Source organism: Epinephelus lanceolatus, chromosome 6 (genome assembly GCF_041903045.1).
Source record: "Epinephelus lanceolatus isolate andai-2023 chromosome 6, ASM4190304v1, whole genome shotgun sequence".
Lineage (NCBI taxonomy): Eukaryota > Metazoa > Chordata > Actinopteri > Perciformes > Serranidae > Epinephelus > Epinephelus lanceolatus.
In genome coordinates, this window is record NC_135739.1 from 15996278 (window position 1) to 16017099 (window position 20822).

General features: G+C 40.5%; 1 protein-coding gene across 5 annotated transcripts; it reads right to left on the reverse strand.

The window, feature by feature from the left end:
* Positions 1–858: 858 nt before the first annotated feature.
* On the reverse strand, positions 859–20307 carry faah (fatty acid amide hydrolase). Of its 5 annotated transcripts, none has more exons than XR_004501433.2 (16): positions 20293–20307; positions 17733–18360; positions 15269–15382; positions 14799–14939; positions 14221–14354; positions 12987–13193; positions 12845–12885; positions 12629–12753; positions 10761–10886; positions 10545–10642; positions 9232–9370; positions 9009–9052; positions 8854–8893; positions 7567–7655; positions 7205–7350; positions 859–2064 (listed from the first exon to the last, which is right to left on the reverse strand). XR_004501433.2 is itself a non-coding variant. In XM_033621696.2 (16 exons), the coding sequence occupies exons 2-16, from the start codon at positions 17946–17948 to the stop codon at positions 1942–1944; spliced, it is 1803 nt and encodes a 600-aa protein (XP_033477587.2). In that variant the 5' UTR covers positions 17949–17968; positions 18083–18360; the 3' UTR covers positions 859–1941. The 5 variants fall into 5 exon arrangements, 3 of the variants coding, with proteins under 3 accessions (XP_033477587.2, XP_033477588.2, XP_033477586.2); XM_033621696.2 differs by lacking the exon at positions 20293–20307 and having other exon boundaries at positions 7547–7655; positions 17733–17968; positions 18083–18360; XR_004501434.2 differs by lacking the exon at positions 7567–7655.
* Positions 20308–20822: the final 515 nt, after the last annotated feature.

Consider the following 20822-nt stretch of genomic DNA (forward strand, 5'->3'; position numbering starts at 1 on the left):
TGTCTCAGATCCTGTGGGATTTATGAACAATGTCAAGTTCCCTCTGAAGACCTGAGTCTCTTCACTGCCTCTTAAAGCTTAATGCTCCCTGACTGAGTGGCACAGCGAGAGCCACACACTCTCTCTCTATGTGCCACAGATAATGCTAAGAACAACCTCTCAATTCCAGCTCCCCTCCTTGCCTAATGTGCCCTCCTTCCTCTACCGCACGCACACGGCCATTTCCATTCAATGAGACAGCAGCGCAAACGTGGGCGATTGTAATGGAAAACACTAACATTGTCCCTAATGGTTTCCCATCCCAGGAGAGTTTTAAAACATATGTAAATTTATGTAAACCCAACAGAAACACATATTTACAATAGCACAGGGTAATCACAATATGACGACATGGTGCGCTGGCCTTGTAGATGGAGGCGCCATGAGTCATTAGTCTCCTTTATCTCTTTTCTGTTTCCTGTTAAGGCGTTGGCGCAACAATCACTCACAATAAGAATGAAAATGATCTGCGCTCATCTGTGGCACGGTGATGGAAGAGGGAGAGGTGGAGGATGAAGAGAAAGGTGAAGAAAGAGGTTTTGTGCCCTCACAGCTGCTGGATGCCTTGGAGGTGCATCACATTTTATAAACTCAGTGCGTTAAATATGCAACAACAAAAACGTGTTAACTGTACAGGTGTTAAAAACTGTAAATCTCAAGTCAAAAATGGTAGCTCAAAAAATGCATCACTGATGACACTGATGAGCAGAGGAAATAACAGAGGATTGCATATTACCTGTAGAAGGTGCACTGTAGGTGACTTCAAACCTCTGAAAACACATTTCATCATTTGTGGAAACAAATAACCGCAGCAGTTCCTTTATGAGAAATCAGTAACTTTATTTAAATCTCAGTTATTGCATCACACAAAAAGCTTTCATATTCACTATAAAATCCAAAAGGGTCAACATTTTTTGCATGTGGCTGCAAAACCTCTTTGAATAATGGTGATTAGAAATTAAAATTCTTCTAAAGCAGTGCTTCCCAACCAGTCCAGATTTCTCCTTGGTCATTTGTTCAAGGTTTAATACATTCAGCGTCATACTTGATTTTGACCATATTGTCAAGCTACTTTGTTGTCTCTCTCAAGTAGCTCTCCGTTGGTCACTCACTCTACAGTGGGAAAAAGCACTTCAAAATAAAAGCTTTGTGTCTGAAATGTGCTGCACTTCAAAAAAAAAAGTTTTTTGTTTTTTTTTACAAACTTGACACACAAATCACAACCATGTAATCATGCCTGTGAATGTTAGTTAAATTCTTCATTTTAAAATAAAAGCAAAACAAGAAAAAAAAAACTGCATGTGCTTGTTAGCGCATGTGTGTGTCCCACTGGCTGGCTCATTGCTTCCACTTTGCACTGCACTCATAAGGCGGGTACTGCTGATATTGGGATGGCGTCATTGTGGAAGCATAGCACCCCTCCTTTGATTTCCCCCTAGTTAACACTGCTAGCTCTGTTAGCACTGTTACTGTGTTTACGTGCTGTTTATGGAGTTAGTACCGTTAGCTGCTAGCCTGCAGCCACCTCCATGTTGAGCACCGTGTTCAGACAAGTCTGAATTTCGCATAGAGCCCTTTTAGCAGTTTCACATTTGACAGTTCAATCTTTATTATGGCCCTAAAAACCCAAAAAGCAGAAGTACCTGAGTTCATCCTTGTCGAGCAGAAAAGTGAAACTCAAAATATTAGTTTTTTAAAACACAACAACCTTTCCTAAAGCAACATTAACTGTTTTAACTTTTACTCATATTTCATTTTGTTTTAATGTGGTCAGTGGAGTTATTTCATCATTAACAGTATGTTCTCATTATGATTTCAGAGATAGCCTTATTGTTTGTGTAGTTGAGACAAATTTAACCTGAGGCCCCTGAGGTTAACAGCCCCACCTGTGGCCCCGGGTTTTCACTTCTTGCTCTGTTTGACCACTTGTTCCACCTCCCTCATGAAGCGCAGGCAGAGCTCATCCCGCCACGGCAGGGCGGCACACTGCACGGCTATGGGCAGACCCTCGCCTCCAGTCACAGCCTGCACACAAACACAACATCCAGTCAGTCAACACTCTGCAACTAGGACCACAGCAGTCTTCTGCCTCCACCTACTGACCAACTGCGGAACTACTGTTTTAATAGAGTCACTAAAATGGCCTCACACTGAGTGCCGGGGCAGAGCCTTGAGATTATTATGTTTGTGACTTTTTATGAATTATATGTGTAATGCAGTGTGACATGTTGTGATGTTTAGTTGCTCACCTGACTTTTACTTATCTTGAACTGTAGGGCCCTGTGGGGCCTTTTACATGGAGCCCATTGTCTTCTAATTTGTCCACGGCCCCACACTATTTGCAGGTTCATACAGCAGCATTTTCCCGATATCATTTCTTATTAGAATATTTAAAGATGTCTATTGGTAATAATCTACTACACTGTAAAATAATGCAGTTTTTTTCAGTGCCAAGAAAAAAGTTGAGTCTTAACACATTTTTACTTATTTACAAATGTGGCACTTTTTGAACTTTGTCCCCTTCACAGGTGCACTCCAAAGTACATCTGAAACAAATGATAACTGATCAATCCTCTGTCATTTTTTAAGCAAAATGACATAAAACACTGGCTCCAGATTCTCAAATGTGACAGCTTTTATTTGTCTTGTGATAGTACACATACTATATTGTTGTTTTAAACGGTTAGCATGATAAAACAAGCAATCCGGCAACACCATCTCGGACTTTAGGATACTGTGAGTGACATTTTATTTGTTGTATTTTCTGAAATTTGGACATTGAATGAAAAAGTAATTAACCAAGAAACTAATAAGCTGATTAACTTATAATTAAAATAAATGTTAGTTAAAGCTCTACTTTTAAGGCCATAGCACCTACATTTTGTAATGCTCTGCCTGCACCCGTCATACTGTCTGCTGACTCTCTGGTTTCTTTAAAGAAGCCGACTGAAGACAAACCTGTTTGATAGGTGTTTGGGTAACATGTATGAACAGGCTCTGTTGTAGTTTCTGTAACAGTGTGAATATTTGATGGGCAAAACAGACATGTTGAGAGTGGAAGCCTTTCAAAATGGATGCTTCAGACAAATATGCCGGATCTCTTGGCCAAACCAAATCTCCAACCTTCGACTGTACAAGAAAACAGGAAAACCTGGGAGGCCTAAAACCACCTGGTGCAGAACTGTGTCACTGGAGTTTGAAAAGATGAACCTGTCATGGGGAGAGGCACAACATGCTGCCAAGGACTGAATGCAAAGGAAAGAGCTCACTGACGCCTTTGTCCCATAGGGAATGAAGAGGACTAAGTAAGTAAGTAAGAAAGTACTAGCTCTGTAATTTTCGTTGTCTTTTGTGTATACTTGTTGTGTTTTGTGATATTTTCTTTGCACTTTTCACTATGCGGCTAGAGTTGCTGCTTTATCTTCTATGTTTTTATTCTTGGATGTTGCATATTGCCCTTGTAAAAAACTTTGTGACCTATGTCTGTGAGAAGCGCTAGGCTATATAAATACATTCTACTCCAAAGAAATGCAAAAGTCAATATAAATCACAAATGTTTCTGAAACATTACAAAATGTTTGACGAGTAGGTTAAATTAAATAGGCTGTAGAAAATTCCCCATAGACAGTTATTACTAAGTGCCTTTGCCCATATTATGTTTCAATGTTTAATGTTTTCTGCATATTTAGTGTTGATAAGCCTATAAGGGAGCCGCCCCACCTGCTGGTGGTACATTGTAACTGACATCACACAGTTGGAAAGCAGTGTGCTCTGGTGGGTTGGTCGAGGGATGGATTATGACTGAGCAGTGCAATAAGTTCATGACAACTGGTCTGTGCGTGAATGAAAAGGAGTGAGTATTTATCTGCTGCGTTATTGTTGTATTATTTTTGTGTTGCTGCAGCCAGAGATTTGGCTGTTAGCCAATGTGTATAAAAATGTAGATCACTCTGTTAATTAGACTGTTTCATGCACGCTAGTTATGGCCTTCAGCTCACCTAACTCAGACCGGGAATATGTCTTGTCAAGTTTAAATGTGTTAATTCATTACCTGTTGTTACTGCTCAGTGGGTTTATGGTTGAGCTAAATTACGAAGTGGCTAGTGTTCAGTACTGTCATTAAGGATTGTTAACTCGGTGACCGGACATAGCATGCCTGCAGGTTTTCACAATAAATGCATGCAGCCGGTCTGTCAGTATGAGGATTTAACAGGAAGTGTTAAATGTCAACGTTAGCGGTAACTTATTACAGTGTTAAGGGGAACTAATGTGTAAAAATGTGTAAATATTAGTGTAAAAATTCAGACCTGTTTGTTGTGGCAAGTCAAAACACTCACTCAGAGAGTGAAAGTCTGGTTCTGACATCTCACGTCTCGCGAGTTTTGAGTTGTTGCAGGAAGTTACCACTAGAGTGACCTTACCAAACGCTAGGAGTTACTCTGTTTGGAGTAGTCATGGCTGAATTTTTACCCGATTTTGACCAACTGGATCTGGATGAGCCATTTGAATTTGATGACCGCCTGTATTTATTTGAACACAGAGTACACGGACGTACACGGACGCAGAGCTCATTGAAATTGAAGAGCGGACGAGGAGAGAGAGGGAGCAGCAATAGGCAAAGGAACATGTCCGAATCCGGCTAAAGGTAAACACCGACGTTCATTTCTCCTTTCCGTTATGTTGTCGGATAATTTTACTAACAATCCGAGCCTATCTGTGTGAAAAAAATGCACTTTTAGTGGACGTATTTTGACGTTGTTTGATGCTGTCTGAGTGCCCTATTATTTAATATAGCGCGTGCTCACACGCTGCAGGCCGGTCAGCCCTAGCTTCGTACTGGAGAAATGTCAAATACTGAACATCCTATCACTCATTTAGACAAAAGCAGATCGGAAAATAGGGCCCAGGTTGGAAAAAACATTAGTTCCCCTTTAATATGTGTGTTAATATGGCTGAGAATGTCATGTAAGAATGGTTGAAGTGCTGTGATAGTGTAAATGGGAGGTAAATGGTTTAAGGATTTGTGCATCACTGTATCATTCCTGATTATGGTTTATTAGGTTTGGTGATATTAGGCATATTACTGCATACGGGAAATTCATGTATATGTTGTCCTTATTCATCTGCATATTTGTTATTCTTTCTTTGTGTAGAAACTGCATGACCGTATTGCCTGCTACTGGATTATTTGTGAAAAGAGAGACAATAAACCACATCCGAACCATCCATCTGCTCTTTATTCCATACTTTGGAGGACTTGGCCTTAAGTGGTGTTCTGGCCAACACACTGGGGTGAACCTAGTGATAAGGCAGAACTAACGCCTAGATCCAGCCTAGTCATATTATCTCCACTACATAGGCAGTAATTTAATAACCAAACAAGACAAGTTAAAATGCTTAAAAGGATAGTGCACCCAAAAATGAAAATTCAGCCATTATCTACTCACCCTCATGCTGAGGAAGGCTCAGGTGAAGTTTTAGAGTCCTCGCATCCCTTGTGGAGATCGGCGGGGGGAGCGGCTAGCACACCTAATGGCTGACGGTGGCCCAGACTAACGTTCAAGAACACAAAATTGAAACCACAAAATATCTCCAACATGCCCATCCGTAGTGATCCAAGTGTCCTGAAGCCCCGACATAAAAAGTTGTTTCAAAAAACATCATTTGAACTCTGTTTTTAGCCTCACTGTAGCCTGTAGCTCTGACTGCTTCTCTGTGCTCAGCGCTCACATGTGTGCGCTTGTGCGAGCAAAAGCATGAGCTTTGCTTACCCATGTTTACATCATGTGACACATGCACGGCAGGGGGAGACAACAGTGCATCACTGATCACCCTGAGCGTGCACACGTGAGCGTGGTGCACAGAGAAGCAGTCAGAGCTACAGGCTACAGTGAGGCTAGAAACAGAGTTCAAATGACGTTTTTCGAAACAACTTCTTATGTCGCACCTTCAGGACACTTGGATCACTACGGATGAGCATGTTGGAGATATTTTGTGGTTTCAATTTTGTGTTCTTGGACGTTAGTCTGGGGGGCCGTCTGCCATTAGGTGTGCTAGCCACTCCCCCCGCCGATCTCCACAAGGGATGTGAGGACTCTAAAACTTCACCAGAGTCTTCCTCAGCATGAGAGTGAGTCGCAGATTCAATCACCGGCGATTGGCACACAATGCATGCCGGTTAGTTTTGTGTCCGACTTCATCCCGACTTGCTCTGACGTACTACAAAAGTGGACGGCGATAAAACCGCGAGAGCGAGGCGGCCGCAGTTTTTAGAGCCAGGCGCTGCAGTTGCTCTCCACCGACTGCACCGCCTGGCTCTCACCTGATCTAACAGCTCATTGGTTCAGATGTCGACTCAACAATATGACGTTTTAGATAAACTACTCATTTTTGTTGTATTTTAGAGATTAAAATTGTATTTGTCTGATCTGAAGGTTTATTCTGTGAACAGAAAACATGTTGTGTGACTGATGGTGAAAACAAACTGATATATGGGCCTGATCACTTTTTTAATGAATTGACATCATTCCAGACAGGATGTTAGTGTGTCTGTGACTTCCTGTATGGACTGAAGGCTGCTGGAAACTGTCGGGAAACTGTCCGACTTCACCTCAGCTTTTTGTCACCGCCCCCCGCTGCGGCTGCCTGCTCTCGTCTACTTTTCAGGCGAGGCACAGTTCATCTCGAACGAGCCTAATGGCTGAATTTTCATTCATGGGTGCAATATCCCTTTAATGCTTGTTTCTGCCCCATGTGGTCGATAACGTGGTGTTTGTTTTGCTTCCTTTACAGGGTGTCTACAGATATAACAAAGTTAAATTTAAGACTTTTGAAGGCCGTTTCTTTTCGCAGTAATTTGACCGAAAATATTCAACACCGATCAAATCTGAATTTAAGACAATTTAAGACTTTTTTCAGGCCTAATATTAAGAAAACTTAATTTAAGACATTTTAAGACTTTTTAAGGACCTGTAAACACCCTGCTTTAAGTCAAAATGACAAAGCCAGTAACACAAATGACTCACTTAAGTTGAGGGGAAACTGAGCAAAAAAATGGCATCTGTATAACTCAGCCTGAAAAACACATTAGGATAGAAAGAACCAAAATAAAACAAGAACCTAAAAGTTTCACAAAGGTCATCTCTCAGTAACGCGTGTTTCTTACCTTTTTGAAGTCTCTGTCCCACAGGTCCTGAAAATTGCCCTTATAGTGCTTGAGTTCTTCCTCATCCTCTGCTGTCACCGTGGAAACAGGGACAACACCAGCGGGAAAATTAAGGAGGTTGTAAAACGCCGTGAAAGAAAGAAAAGCTGGAAGGACAGAAAATAGAAACAGGTTATTCACTGTGTTACACTGGGTTTTATAGTAGTAATATTACGAGAGATGGATGGCCACAATATTATATTTCATACCTCTAACTATTGCCTTATTGCCTAATCAATGCCTTTTAGTGTCACACACACACACACACACACAAACACACATGACATGTTCAGAGTACTGTACAGTTAAGCTTGCCGCAATACAAGAAGTTGTAGGCTGGTCCGATCATAGGGCACAGCAGCACGTCTATGTTGTATCTTCTCCAGTTTGCTATCGTTGCCTGAATGTAGTCCTTATGAAGACACAAGACAATTCAATGAACCTCATATGCATTTATATATATTTATATATATATATATATATATATATATATATATATATATATATATATATATATATATATATATTTATATATATATATATATATATATATATATATATATATATATATATATATATATAGATATATATAGATAGATATATATATATATATATATATATATATATATATATATATATAGATATATATAGATAGATATATATATATATATATATATATATATATATATATATATATATATCTATATATATATTTATATATATTTATATATATATATATATATATATATATATATATATATATATATATAGATATATATATAGATATATAGATATATATATAGATATATATATATATATATATCTATATATATATCTATATATATATATCTATATATCTATATATATATATATATATATCTATATATCTATATATCTATATATATATATATATATATATATATATATATATATAAATAATGTATGTGTGTGTACACATATTATTGGTTGACAACTACGGGCTCTGACACACCAAGCCGATGGTTGGCTGCTGGTCAACATCGGGCTGTTTGTGTTGCCCTAGTGTTTGCTGTGTCTCCTGTACCGTTGGCGCAAGCCGGCCCTTGTCACCTGTTTTTTGGCCAATTCAGTGTTGAATTCATGTCAAAGCCGGATGAGCCTGTTGGTGAATAAAATCCCTCTGACTGGCAGTTCAGGTCCGTGCATGAGAAGAGAAACGGAAGTGACGGAAGCAAACAAACAACTGAGGTCAAGAGGGCGCAAGACTGAAACAAATTTGAGCCATTGAGCTCATAGGCAGAAGCCGTTTGTAATTGTTTGTGTTATTGTTCCCTAGCGCATGGTAAATATAATTTCTTCTTTCGACACCAGGTTGTATTGTTATTGTTGTATTGGTCAATCTGGCGAACTAGTGTCCTGAATCCATCTTGATGGTTTTCCGGTTTCCCGAATGATAAATACAGACTCCCGCTGCCTGCTGTTATGGAAAGTAATTTCCTCTTGAGCAGGCACAGAGCATACACACTAGTTGGCCGTGCAAATTTTTGGCAGAGACAGGTGACGTGAGGCAATGTAACAGTCGACCTTTGTCGCCACTAGTTGGGTTTGGTGTGTCTGGGCCTTAACAATACCTCAACAGCAGCATGATGCTTCCACACCTCTGCGACAGACCTGAAAATAAGACCGAGAAAGCATCAGTGTGTTTCGACATTTTGTGCATTACATGAAATGTGTGAGTAACAAAACCTCAAGCGGGAAACCTTCAATGTCGACGTTACTTTCTCACCTAACTCCAGTCAAAGCATTGAGGCTGGCAGAGATACGAGGACTCTGCGAGAGACAAACGAGACATAAAACACACTTTAAGACTCAAATCACACAGTAACTTTTTTATCACATGGCTACCAAAGAAATAACCAAATCAGCATCATACTCAGTGTTCCTGAGGAAGAAGTAGATTGTCTATAGTTTGTATTTTTGAATGTTTGTCATAGGAGGAGAGAACTTACCACGGGCTTGACGAGAAATGAGAGGATCTTCTTCAACCATATAGGCAGTTTGTAAACTTGATACTGTACTTTGAGGATGGGATCCACTGGGTCCCCCTTCCTAAAACAGAAACAATAGGGGATCATCCTACAGAGCGATCTGTTCAAATAAAAGGAATGTAATATGGTTAAAACATCTCTTTTAAAAGCACCTATGTAAACTTCATGGTGGTGCTACAGGAAAAGTCAGAGGATCACCGAGGATTACGATACGAAAATGATTAATTATTTGGTGGTTATCTGGTGGGTTTGGCGAGAGCTATTCCAGGCTGTTTCTGGTTTAACAAATGGATCTTTCTCTTTACAAAGAGCTCAACCTCTGTAGGGATCCTTTACATAATGTTGTCAGAAACCCTGCACACTGATTCCGCTTCCTTGAGAAAATTAGCAATACGTGACAAAATGAAAAGACACATCTCCTCCTTTGCCTCTCTCCACTGGAGTTACTTGTCTGGCTGTCACCACTCCCTCTCTGTGTCCACATCCTTCTCCTCTTCGTCATCATCCACCTGAATATTACTGCCTAACCCGTTAAAAGTGAGCTATATTGAGTTATGAAATGATTCTTTCTTGTTGCCTTTGTGTCCCGCTGCCAATTTTTTTCACTGATTCTTGGTCAAATGTTTCCTAAGGCTTCTGACGGATGTGGAAAATGCAGAAAAATGCGCCTGATCCGAAAGTTTTAATGCCCAAACAGGACTGACATAACATGAGGTCGTATTTCTTTTAATACGTGCAACAATTTCAAATGACAAAAAAGGACTCAGTGTGCAAAGGCCTTTAAAGTTACACATATGTAAGGGCGGGGCTGCTTGAGTGACACGCTGTCTGTGAGCGGTCACTACAATCTGCAAGTCAAATCCACACCATGCTCCTACACAGCTCAGCCCTTCTTGCTCCAAAAAACCAAGTGAGTTATGGCCGAAATGCTGAACTCGGGGCTTCAAAACAGGAGTCGCACCAATTGGTGACATCATCATAGCTACGTCCATTATTTTATATAGGCTATGGCTCATATTCAATAACAATTTTCATCCTTTCTGATGCGAGTGCCAAATTTCAGGAGTTCTCAAGCACCCCAGGAACCTTTGAAGCTTGATTAATTAAAAAAAAAAAGCCTAATTCCTTGAATTACAATAGGGCCTTCACATCACTTGGTTCTCGGGCCGTAAATATGCTGACACTCTGACACTTCAATTACATAAATGAATCAGGTTATTAACAAGGACAACACTGACTGATTTGCTGACATTTTGAAGGTAACTTGAACTCACATTTTTTCAAAAAAGGTGGTAATTCCGTCTGCAAAGGCACCCCTTGTCATCAGTTCATTTACAGCGTAAGGTATCTCCAGAGGAGTGTAGGGCACAAACTACAGGCACAAATGACCAAAAAGGTGACAGCATTAAAACACATAGCTCAAATCACAGATTTCATGTGGGGGTAGATCACATTGTTTGATTTTGTGTGTGTGAGTACTGTGGTCTTACAGTGTGCCCTGCTTTCTCTAACAGAGCTTTGACCTCTCTGACTCCTCTGACCATGCTTGGAGACCCTTCTGAGTAGCCGTCATTTTCCAAGTAACCAATCCTGAGAGGTTCGGCACTCTGGTACATCTGAGGAGAAGATATTTTCATTCTGTCAGTTAAGACATTTGAGTGGAAACACACATAAATGTTTTTTGGTACATAACTAATAAATATGCGTGGTTAGGAGATTGAAGCTTTTATAAGGCTTTAATTTACTTTAATTAAGGCACAGTGAAAGAATAGGTGAACCCTACAGGCAATTAACTGCAGGTTTCATTTGTGGGCGTCAACGTGCCTGTGGCTTTTCTACTCATAACCCTGTTAAATTCTCCTTGAATCTCTCCAAATTAGGTGCTTTGCTTTCTGTCAGAGGGCCAGATCCAGGACTTTTTTGAGTCACAGAACTAGAATTACCACCCAGCGGCCACCGCAAACCAGTCAAATTGCAGTTATAGTTTACATCCATGTCTGTTTGGACTCATATGTAGGCATGACATATAACAATGCTTTAAATATGGATGTTGCTGTAAAGACACTACATATTCTAAAATGCTGATGCTTCACACACATCTTTAACCCGGCAGCACAGAAGATTTATACAATTAGTGTCATGTTAACATGTTAGTGTATATATTGTAGTTAAATTTCACACTTCCAGCCTCAGCACAGTGACAATAAATATTTTGTTTTTAATATTTTTATATCTTAAGCACTAGTTTTAAACACTGTAGCATAATGCACATTCTATGTTTTACCTTTATGTACATTTTCATTTCTATTTTATTTTATTGCTTTATATTTGCATACTTCTATTTCATACTCTTATTCTTACTTCTTTCAAGTCTCTGTTCTTTGCCACAACCACAATTTCTCCTCGGGGATCAATAAAATATTTCTGATTCTGATTCATGAGAAAAAGATGGATGAGGGGTCACACTGAACTTTGACCACCAAATTCTTATCAGTTCATCGTTGAGACCAAGTGGATGTTTGTGCCTAATTTGAAGAAAATCCCTCTATGCCTTCTTGAGATATCGCATTTACAAGATTGGGAGCCACACCTATCGCCGGCGCTGAGGCATAAAAATCAGCACATATATGGATGATGATGTGCCTGACCCCTAAGTGAACATTTTGCACATCATGTCCCTTCCCTCATTCTTTGCATCACAAGACAATAACCACAATTGGATTAACATCTCTGTTAGCTAGAGAGAGAAAACTGCAGTTAGGAATACCTGACAAGATCTTTTTGTTTCTGACAAAACTGGTACGAGGAGTCATTCCAGTTTCTACAGCAGTCCACTGGATTGCATCATCTCAATGTGATCACTGTGCGTCCTTTATGTGTGTACAGGGATCTGTGTTTGACCAAGCTTAGCATGAGAGCAGCCTCCACCCTTCTGGGAAGGCTTCCCACAGGAATTTGGAACCCGGCTGCAGGGATGTGTTCTCATTTAGCCACAAGATCATTAGGTTGTTTACTGAGGTTAGGTGCTGAGGCTTTGGTTATCCCAAAGGTTTTGCTGGGGTGCACAGACGCATTGTGATGTTGAAATGTGATGGGACATACACTTATTTGCTTTCTTGGAGAGACTTAGATAAGAGGATTAAGTGCGCACAAATGTTAACATGTTGGATATTTGTTTAACCTGTGCAACTACCAAGTGATAAAACAACAATTCAACCATTTTACAGGGGGCTATGTGCTGGAGTATTTTGTTGCTAGAAGAGACTCCAGCAAGTTACTGGTCCCATTCAAGAAACAGTACATAATCCCCTGTGAAACATTTCACTTTGTTTTGTTGTTGTTGTTGTTGTGGACACACCTGCATATTAAAAGGTATGGGTGGAACAGTGGCGTCCAAAGAAAACATGTGGTCACAGAGAAAAGCCTGCATACACAGGGCCAGACTTTCCACATCCCTCGCCATGGGTCCAGGACTTGATTGCACTAATTTAATAAGAAACAAAAGAACAAGTAACAACTTTTTTTCAAACAACACGTGTAGTATGAAGGCAATGATGATGCAGCTGTGACTTACATGCTTTTTGCCCTCGATAGAAGGGGGTCACACCATTTACACTAATCAAGACACAAAGAAAAACATCAAAGATTAAAGTGTAGCGCAAAGTGTTATGACTCTATAGTGATGATTCAAAACTGACTGGAGCAGAGACGCTCACCTTAGCCGTCCTGCTGTTGGCTTAAAGGCACAGATCCCGCAGAATGCAGCTGGAATACGGATGCTACCTGCTATGTCACTGCCTAAACCAAGTATGGAGCCCCCTCCTCCAATGAGAGCCCCCTCCCCACCGGACGAACCTCCGCAGGTCTTCTTGAGGTTGTGGGGGTTCACGGTCTGCCCATAGATGGGGTTACTGCACTCATAACTGGAGAAATAAAAAAAAATGTCATCACTTCATAGTTTTCTCCTACTAGGCATTTGTGTGAAAATGTGTCATATATGCCTTTACAACCAAAATAAGCACGTGTACACTAGCTTTTTTAACTCAGGTAAATTTGCTAAAGATAGGCTATAGAATCCTTTCCCATTGCCAGTAGATCAGCGCTGTGTACACGGCTCTGCAGCAGACTAGTATATCTTTCTGTGTGTGGGTTTTTTCTTTTTTTGGTGTCATATTCGACATCATGGAGAGATTACCATTGTGGAATGGGGGATGAAGTGGTCACGCCTTTAATCCGCCATGGGAGTAACAGCACCGAAACAGGAGAGTCTGTATAAACAGGGGAGTCTGCCGGACGAGGTCATGGGTGGCATGGGTGTGACGACAATTTGACAATGTGTCATGCGTGCAACACACAGCAGGAGATAAAAAAACAAACAAACTAGCTGTTAGCAATTGGCGGCTAACTCAAAGAAGAACAGCCGCTGTACATGTCGACAAATTGGGAAAACAATGAGGTCTGATAGCTCTTTACCCTTCGAGCAGAGGACTAGATCAGCCGCCATAAAACAGAAAAGGTAAATGATTGTTGTTGACAAGGTAATGCCTTGTTGTTGTTTACAAAGTGCTGCCGACGCGTATGTTAACAGGTCACAATAGAGGCCAATGCTGATGTGTTACATGTCACACCTCTTTTGATTCTGCAAAGAATCTGCAGAGTGTAATCCCACGCTATAGCTGTCATTTGGTTCTGCGTAAAAATGCAAAGAAGGCACAAAGAACGGACTTGGTAGTGGCCCTATAGAGCCATCTCTGTAAAAAGGGCTAACGTTACAGTTACTGCCGATTAAAACCTTTCCTGTTACATTAAAAAGCCACATGTTTGCAGGTTTTGGGGTTTTTTTTGTGCAGTCCAAATGGACATTTCTTCGAATGTCTCAAATGACCTTCAGTACAGCCCTTGTTACTTCACAGCTTATCACTGTGCTAACTTGATTGAGAACTTATTAACTTTAGCATCGTTTGGGGCACGTTGGTCTTCACGAAGGGGATGGCTCCTTGTCTCTTCAGAACTTCAACAAGCACGCCGTCCTTCTGAGCAGGCTTGTCCAGGTAAATGATCACACCGCAAGAACTGTCTGTATTCTTGTGTGGTAAAAGAAACACAGGGAAAGACAGCAGTGTTAGATAAAAACACAAAACGAGACCGCCATAACAGTTTTACGAGTGACATCCTCAGCATATTAACTGTCTCGAACAGCAACAAGCTGTCCCTTGCTAACCAAAAGGTGAATGTAGTCCCAATCCCCAACAAGTGATAGAGTCATCACTTGCATGCCAATCATCGTAACACATGACAATGGACGCCCCCTCAACCTATGTTTCACTCCTATCCTGTGTGGTAGCAGATATAGGATACTTCGATGGAAAAAGTTGTGTCCCCTCTGCCATTTTGCTTTTTAATTCCTCTGGTAACTAAAACACTGTGTACTCTGCACAAATGTAGTGATGTTCATATGAAACAAACCTGCCCTTTAGGGACACTAAAAATCTATCTAAAGATGCAGATAATTAACAACTATGAAATACCTTATATGAAAAGTTTTCTTTGATGCTAACTGGAACTCCATACAAGAGACCTTCCTTTTTGGTGGCAACTGTTTTCACCAGGTCAAAACTCTCCAACAAGATCCCTGTGCAGCAGTTCAGATCTTTGTTCACAGCCAGAGTCTGTGAGAAAAGAAAAATCAGACAGGTTCATATTCACACCTTCCCTCTGAAAGTCTGGTTATGTAAAACATGAAAGCAGAATAAAAAATGTACAAGCAAGTAAATCAATATGCATATGGTCTACTTTGAGCCAAAAGCCTTTAACAAATGGCACAACTGTACAAGGGTGCATGCAAAAGTGCTCTTGTAATGATAAATAATTAACCTACATAATAAGAAATGTGTCAGTATGTAAACTATGTAAACTGTATACATTTGCATGTGGAGTTAATGAGACATTGAGAAATTTGTGATAATGAAAAAACCAATGTCTTCTGTTGGTTTTGAACCTTTTCCATGTAGCAGTACAACACTTCCTCAGGGCTCAGTGAACCATCCTGCAGCTTGTTTGTCAACTCAGACAGGGACAGCGACAAGATAAAGGCAGAGTTGGTCATTGGATGCTAGAGGACACACACACACGAACACACACATATAAAAAAAATGAGTTTATGCACTAGGCAATAATTATCCTTTTTTTAAATTTGCTGAAAGTTCTTCACAGATGACAAATATAGAGCAAACTATTATTTTGACTATCAACTAACCTGCAGATTATTTTTAATTAATCAATTCTGTTTATAGAATGTCAGAAAATACTGGTGGAATTTATTATATATGGCTGGTGACATCTTCAAATTGTTAATAAACAGTCCAAAGATCAGTCTAAAGATCAGATTTGACAAACAGCAGAGGAAAATGTCAGCAGCTGGAACCACTAAATTTGGGGCTTATTTGTTTTAAAAAAAAAAAAACAACAACTGAAATAGTTGCCAATTAATTTTCTGTCAATTGACTAATCTATAGCCCTTTTTCACTGCATACTTTTTGACGTGGCATTTAGGGAAAATAACTGATGTGAAGCTACCAGGACAATACCAGGACACTGAAGCAGCTAAATGAAATTCGACCATCAGCAACTAATTATTCTAGCCTTGGACAAATGAAATATAAACCAATCCCTTAAATGTGTGTACAAATTGGGGCTGCAGCTAACGATTATTTTCATTGTCGACTAATCTGTCGATTATTTCTTCGATTAGTCGACTAATCATTTTATCGAAAACTGTGTTAAAATGTTGAAAAATGTCGGCCTGTCTCTCCCAAACCCCAAAATTATGTCATCTAATGTCTTGTTTCGTACTCACGCCAAAGGGTTTTAGTTTGACATCATGGGAGAGTGTGTAAAGCTGCCAATATTTGAACGTAAGAAGCTGCAATAAGAGTATTTTGGGGACTTTTATAGTACTTTTCTATGAAAAATGACTCAAACCAATTAATCGACTACTAAAATAGTCACCGATTATTTTAATAGTCGATTAGTCATCGATTAGTCGACTAATCATTGCAGCCCTAGTACAAATATCTTACAATTTATAGCTTACATTGAATTAAAGATCCATTACAGCAGTGGTGTTGTTAGGTCTGGGCCTCTGAGGCTTCAGCCTTGAATGTTTAATTGATAGCCCCAGGTCGAAATATGTAGACAACACATTTTAATAAACTTAATATTCATTCATTTTCCGTAACTGTATATCCTGTTGGGGTCGCGGGGGGACTGGGCAAGAAGCAGGGAACACCCTGGACAGGTTGGTGGAATTAATGGCCGATTTGGAGTTACAAATAAACCTAACCTGCATGTCTTTAGACTGTAGAAAGAAGCCAGTGTACCTGGAGATAACCCATGTTGACATAAGGAGTATATGCAGAGTCCACATAGAAGAGCCCGCGTTCAAACTCAATTAATCTGTCTTTCCCTTCGTGCACTAAAGGCCCCCAAAATATGATATGTGTTGATCAAAACACAAGTTTTGGGTCCTCTATGTCATTCAAGCAGCTCATTTTGTGTGTTTATATGCACATAATTATCAGTTGATTATATTTTGTATTAAGGTAACTAAAGTGGAAAAGTAATGTAGTGAAGTAAAAGTATAGTATTTCCCTCTGAGATGTAGTGGAGTGCAAATATAAAGCAGCATAAAATGGATAATACTCAAGTACAATCACTTCAAAATCTGCTAAATTTTAGTGACAGCAATTGCAAAGTATTCTATTTCTACTCAATGCTTATTACTGACAATTACTAATATTTTTTAAATCACAATTTTTCATTAATCTAGAGGGGAAGGGACACATTTAAGGGTAAATAAGATGTCAGAGTGCATAAAAATGCATCATAATCATAAGCATCCAATAAATTCCCAGGTGTTTTGACAAATAAAGCAAGTAGTGGTTAAAAAACATGGGCGTGTCCTCTGGATTTATTTTATTTCATTTGTTTTTGCCTCTTAAAGGCAGTGGACAATGCACAGTTTGTCGTACGTGTCCAGACCAAGAGGCCGTTTACACATGGCCGGCTATTTTCATAAACGGACATTTCACCGTCTCCGTGAAAATCTCCACTCTGGCCGGAGTTTTTAGAAAGACTCGTTTTCAGAGGAGAAATCTCTGTTTGCGTGTAAACGAAGGGCACAAACGAAGGAAGATGTCTCCGTTTATCAAAATCACCGTGTACGTGAAAACAGCCTCTAAGGACCCCCCTACAGACACCCGGGCTAAGGCCCTCTGTGTCTTTTAATTCTAGACATGCCCCTGTCTCATAGGACACTTTAATGTGACCTTACATTGCAAACTTAGAGGCAGCACATTTGATACAGAATGACGATGATAATAATAATAATAATAATAGGAAACAACAAGCCTCTAGACAACCGTGTCTTAACTTCCCCTCCCGACAGGCTCTGGCGCTCTCACCGTCTTCTTGTACTGGAGAACAGCTTGTTCCGCCCGCCGCAGGGTGTCCGCCCGGTGCTGCCTGGCTCTGCGGATCTTGTCCTCCGCGTCCCGGTGTGTGTGGACCTTCTGCACCAGCAGCACCAGAGCTCCCACACTGCAGGCAGCGACTGTCAGCAGCCCTGCTGTCTTGGTGTCCAGCTCCACTCCCTGAAGAAACTGCGTAACGTGCTCCATGGTGTCCCTCGTTGTCTTATCTGTCCAAGCACGAGGATTAACGGTGTTATAGCTGAGACTAGGGAGACAAGTTGGGTCATGTGGGTTGTTTGACTTGTCAGACCTACGTCAACAACTGGAGGTGGTCAGCTCACCTGGTTATATAGTCATGGTGGAGCTCAGTCAGCTCGAGGATACAAACAAGGACATTTCATCAAACTGCAGCAACTGCAGCGGGAGACCCGGTAAGCAGGCGGGGTTTATGTTGCTGAGTAATAACGTTTGAAACATAGATGGCGCCAGTGAGTCATTTTCAGGGATCCCACACACTCTTAAATCAAATTCAGTGATTTTTAAGGACTTTTCAGGCCCACTTCCCTTAAATTCAAGGATGCAACACGTGTGATTGGGACGGTTTTTGGTTTTCCTCCTTCTGTAATATAAAACATACAATAAAAGAGTAAAGAGAAAAAACAAGATACAAAAGGTTAAATTCATTACTAAATGATTCACAATATAAAAAAAATCACCATTAAAAACAGCAAACGTGCGGACAAGAAGTGCAAAGATAAAGGGATGATTTAAAATTGAGTTTAAAAATAAGGTTGCAGTAATTAAAGGGTGGAACAGGCAGTCTAAAAAATATATAGTTTTTTATCTTTGATCTAAAAGTGGTCAGAGCCCAAACTTGTCTAACATCATCCTTGAGGTGCTGCTTTGCCATGTTTTGTTCTAACTCTTGGGACGGTCAGTGGGCTGGCCCCAGATGTCCTCAGTACAAGACCAAGACAAGGAGAAAACCATTATACTTAAGTGAACACTTTAAGGAAAGCTTAGGGAGAAGACTTAAGGGTGTTTTGTGCACTCGATTTTATCTTGAGGAAACCTTAACTCAGACTTTAAGGAAAATCTTAACTCAAGGTGTTTTGTGCAACCGGTAATAACAGCCACATTAAGACAATTACAAAGTCAGCCTATGATCACCTTAAGAACATGGAGGATCTGGAAAAATGTGTCCATGCTGTGTCTTTACAGCTGATTCAAAACGCTGCTACTCAAGACCTAACTAAAACAATTTCCTCCTTCTGTAAGCTTTTTGCCATAAATTCAAACAATCAGGGGCCACTCATGAAGCTTCCTAGTACAAAGAGTGCTGAAAATGTAAGAAATTCTTAGAGTTGTGACATTTTCTTAGAATTTTCCCTTAAAGTTAAGACTAGGTCCTTATAAAGATAGAAGTTGTTCACAAAGCTTTAAAGAGCTCCAAAGGTGAAAAACTGTAAGGAGCAGGGAGGAGGACTTTTATGAGGCTTAAGAGTTTCTTAATCAAAGGAGAAACTGGTGGAAACACAAAGAGGTTGATCTCATTAGGAGTACTCACACAATATAATATAACAATACAACACCAGAAATAATTCAAATAAACACAAGACGTTTGTGCTCTAATAAAAAAAAAAATAAAATAAAATAAAAAGGGATCAGCACTCAGTGAATAATCCTCCTAAGCCCTACGATAAGCTATTATGGCAAGGCTTAACTATACAGACCCGTGAGCAGTGATAACTAACATGTCTTTGGGGTCATCAGATGGGAACCTCCTTTCACCGGTGTTTCGTCTAGTTAGTCCCACGACACCTCCAGGAGGCTAGACAGTGATCTCTGGCGTCCCAGAGACACTCCCCTAATGCCAGGTCTCACTGCTCCCCACACTAACCGAACAACCTCCTTTACCTTACCTATACTACCACAGAGGAGGTAGACCCAGGGAAGGAAGCCTTGTTAGGCTATCACACTCCCCCGCCGGGTTAGGCTGTACAGTCTACCTCCCCAGGACGAGCCCTCACAACAAAGACACCTCCAGGAGGCTGGACAGTGATCTCAGCCCAAACAGCACTGCCACCTTCAACCAAGCCCAGGCTACGTTTATGCGAGCTCCAGGCAGAAGCAATGCTGATACTACCTTTACTAGCACATTCACCATACTCTATTTCACACGCTACATAGCATAACTACAATGTAAGCTAAAGTTAAAGGAGATAAATGAACTCACAGGATCAGCAAACACACTCACTTTGCAGCATGGTCTCAAACAAAATGGATTCAAATAGGCCACTCCCACACTTAAATAACCTTCCTCTTCCTGGATTTCCTTCTTACTTACACATGGCTTTCTCAGCCCAAACAGCACTGCCATCTTCAACCAAACCCAGGCTCCATACATGCGAGCTCCAGGCAGAAGCAATGCTGATACTAACTTTCCTGTCACATTCACCATACTCTATTTCACACACTACATAGCATAACTACAATATAAGCTAAAGTTAAAGGAGCTAACTGGACTTACAGGATCAGCAAGCACACTCACCTTGCCGCATGGCCTCAAACAAAATGGATTCCAATAGGCCACTCCCACACTTAAATACTTCCTCTTCCTGGATTTCTCCTGACAGGAAGTGGATCTCTCCACCTGATCTCAAGGAGTTATGTGCCCTTCTTAGTAGTTCCCCCTGCTGGCCCCCAGCTGACATTATTTCTTCTGTAATAGATAAACTGGCTGCATTTAATTGCTTCATCTGACATTTCCCTCACTGTCTTCCTCAAATTCTGTCCCCGCACTCCGAGTTCCCCCAGGAGTGAGACAGTTGATCTTGCTATGAATCCCCTACACCCCACTTCCACTGGACAAATCCTAGTCTTCCATCCTCGCTGCTCAGCTTCTGCTCCTAAGTCTGCATATCTAAGCTTTTTTCTTTCATAGGCTTCTTCCACTGAGTCTTCCCAAGGAACTGTCAGCTCAATGAAATAAACTATCTGTTGACTCACTGACCACAACACTAAGTCAGGCCTCTGCCTGGTACAGACTATTTCCTGAGGAACAACAAGCTTTCCCCCTAA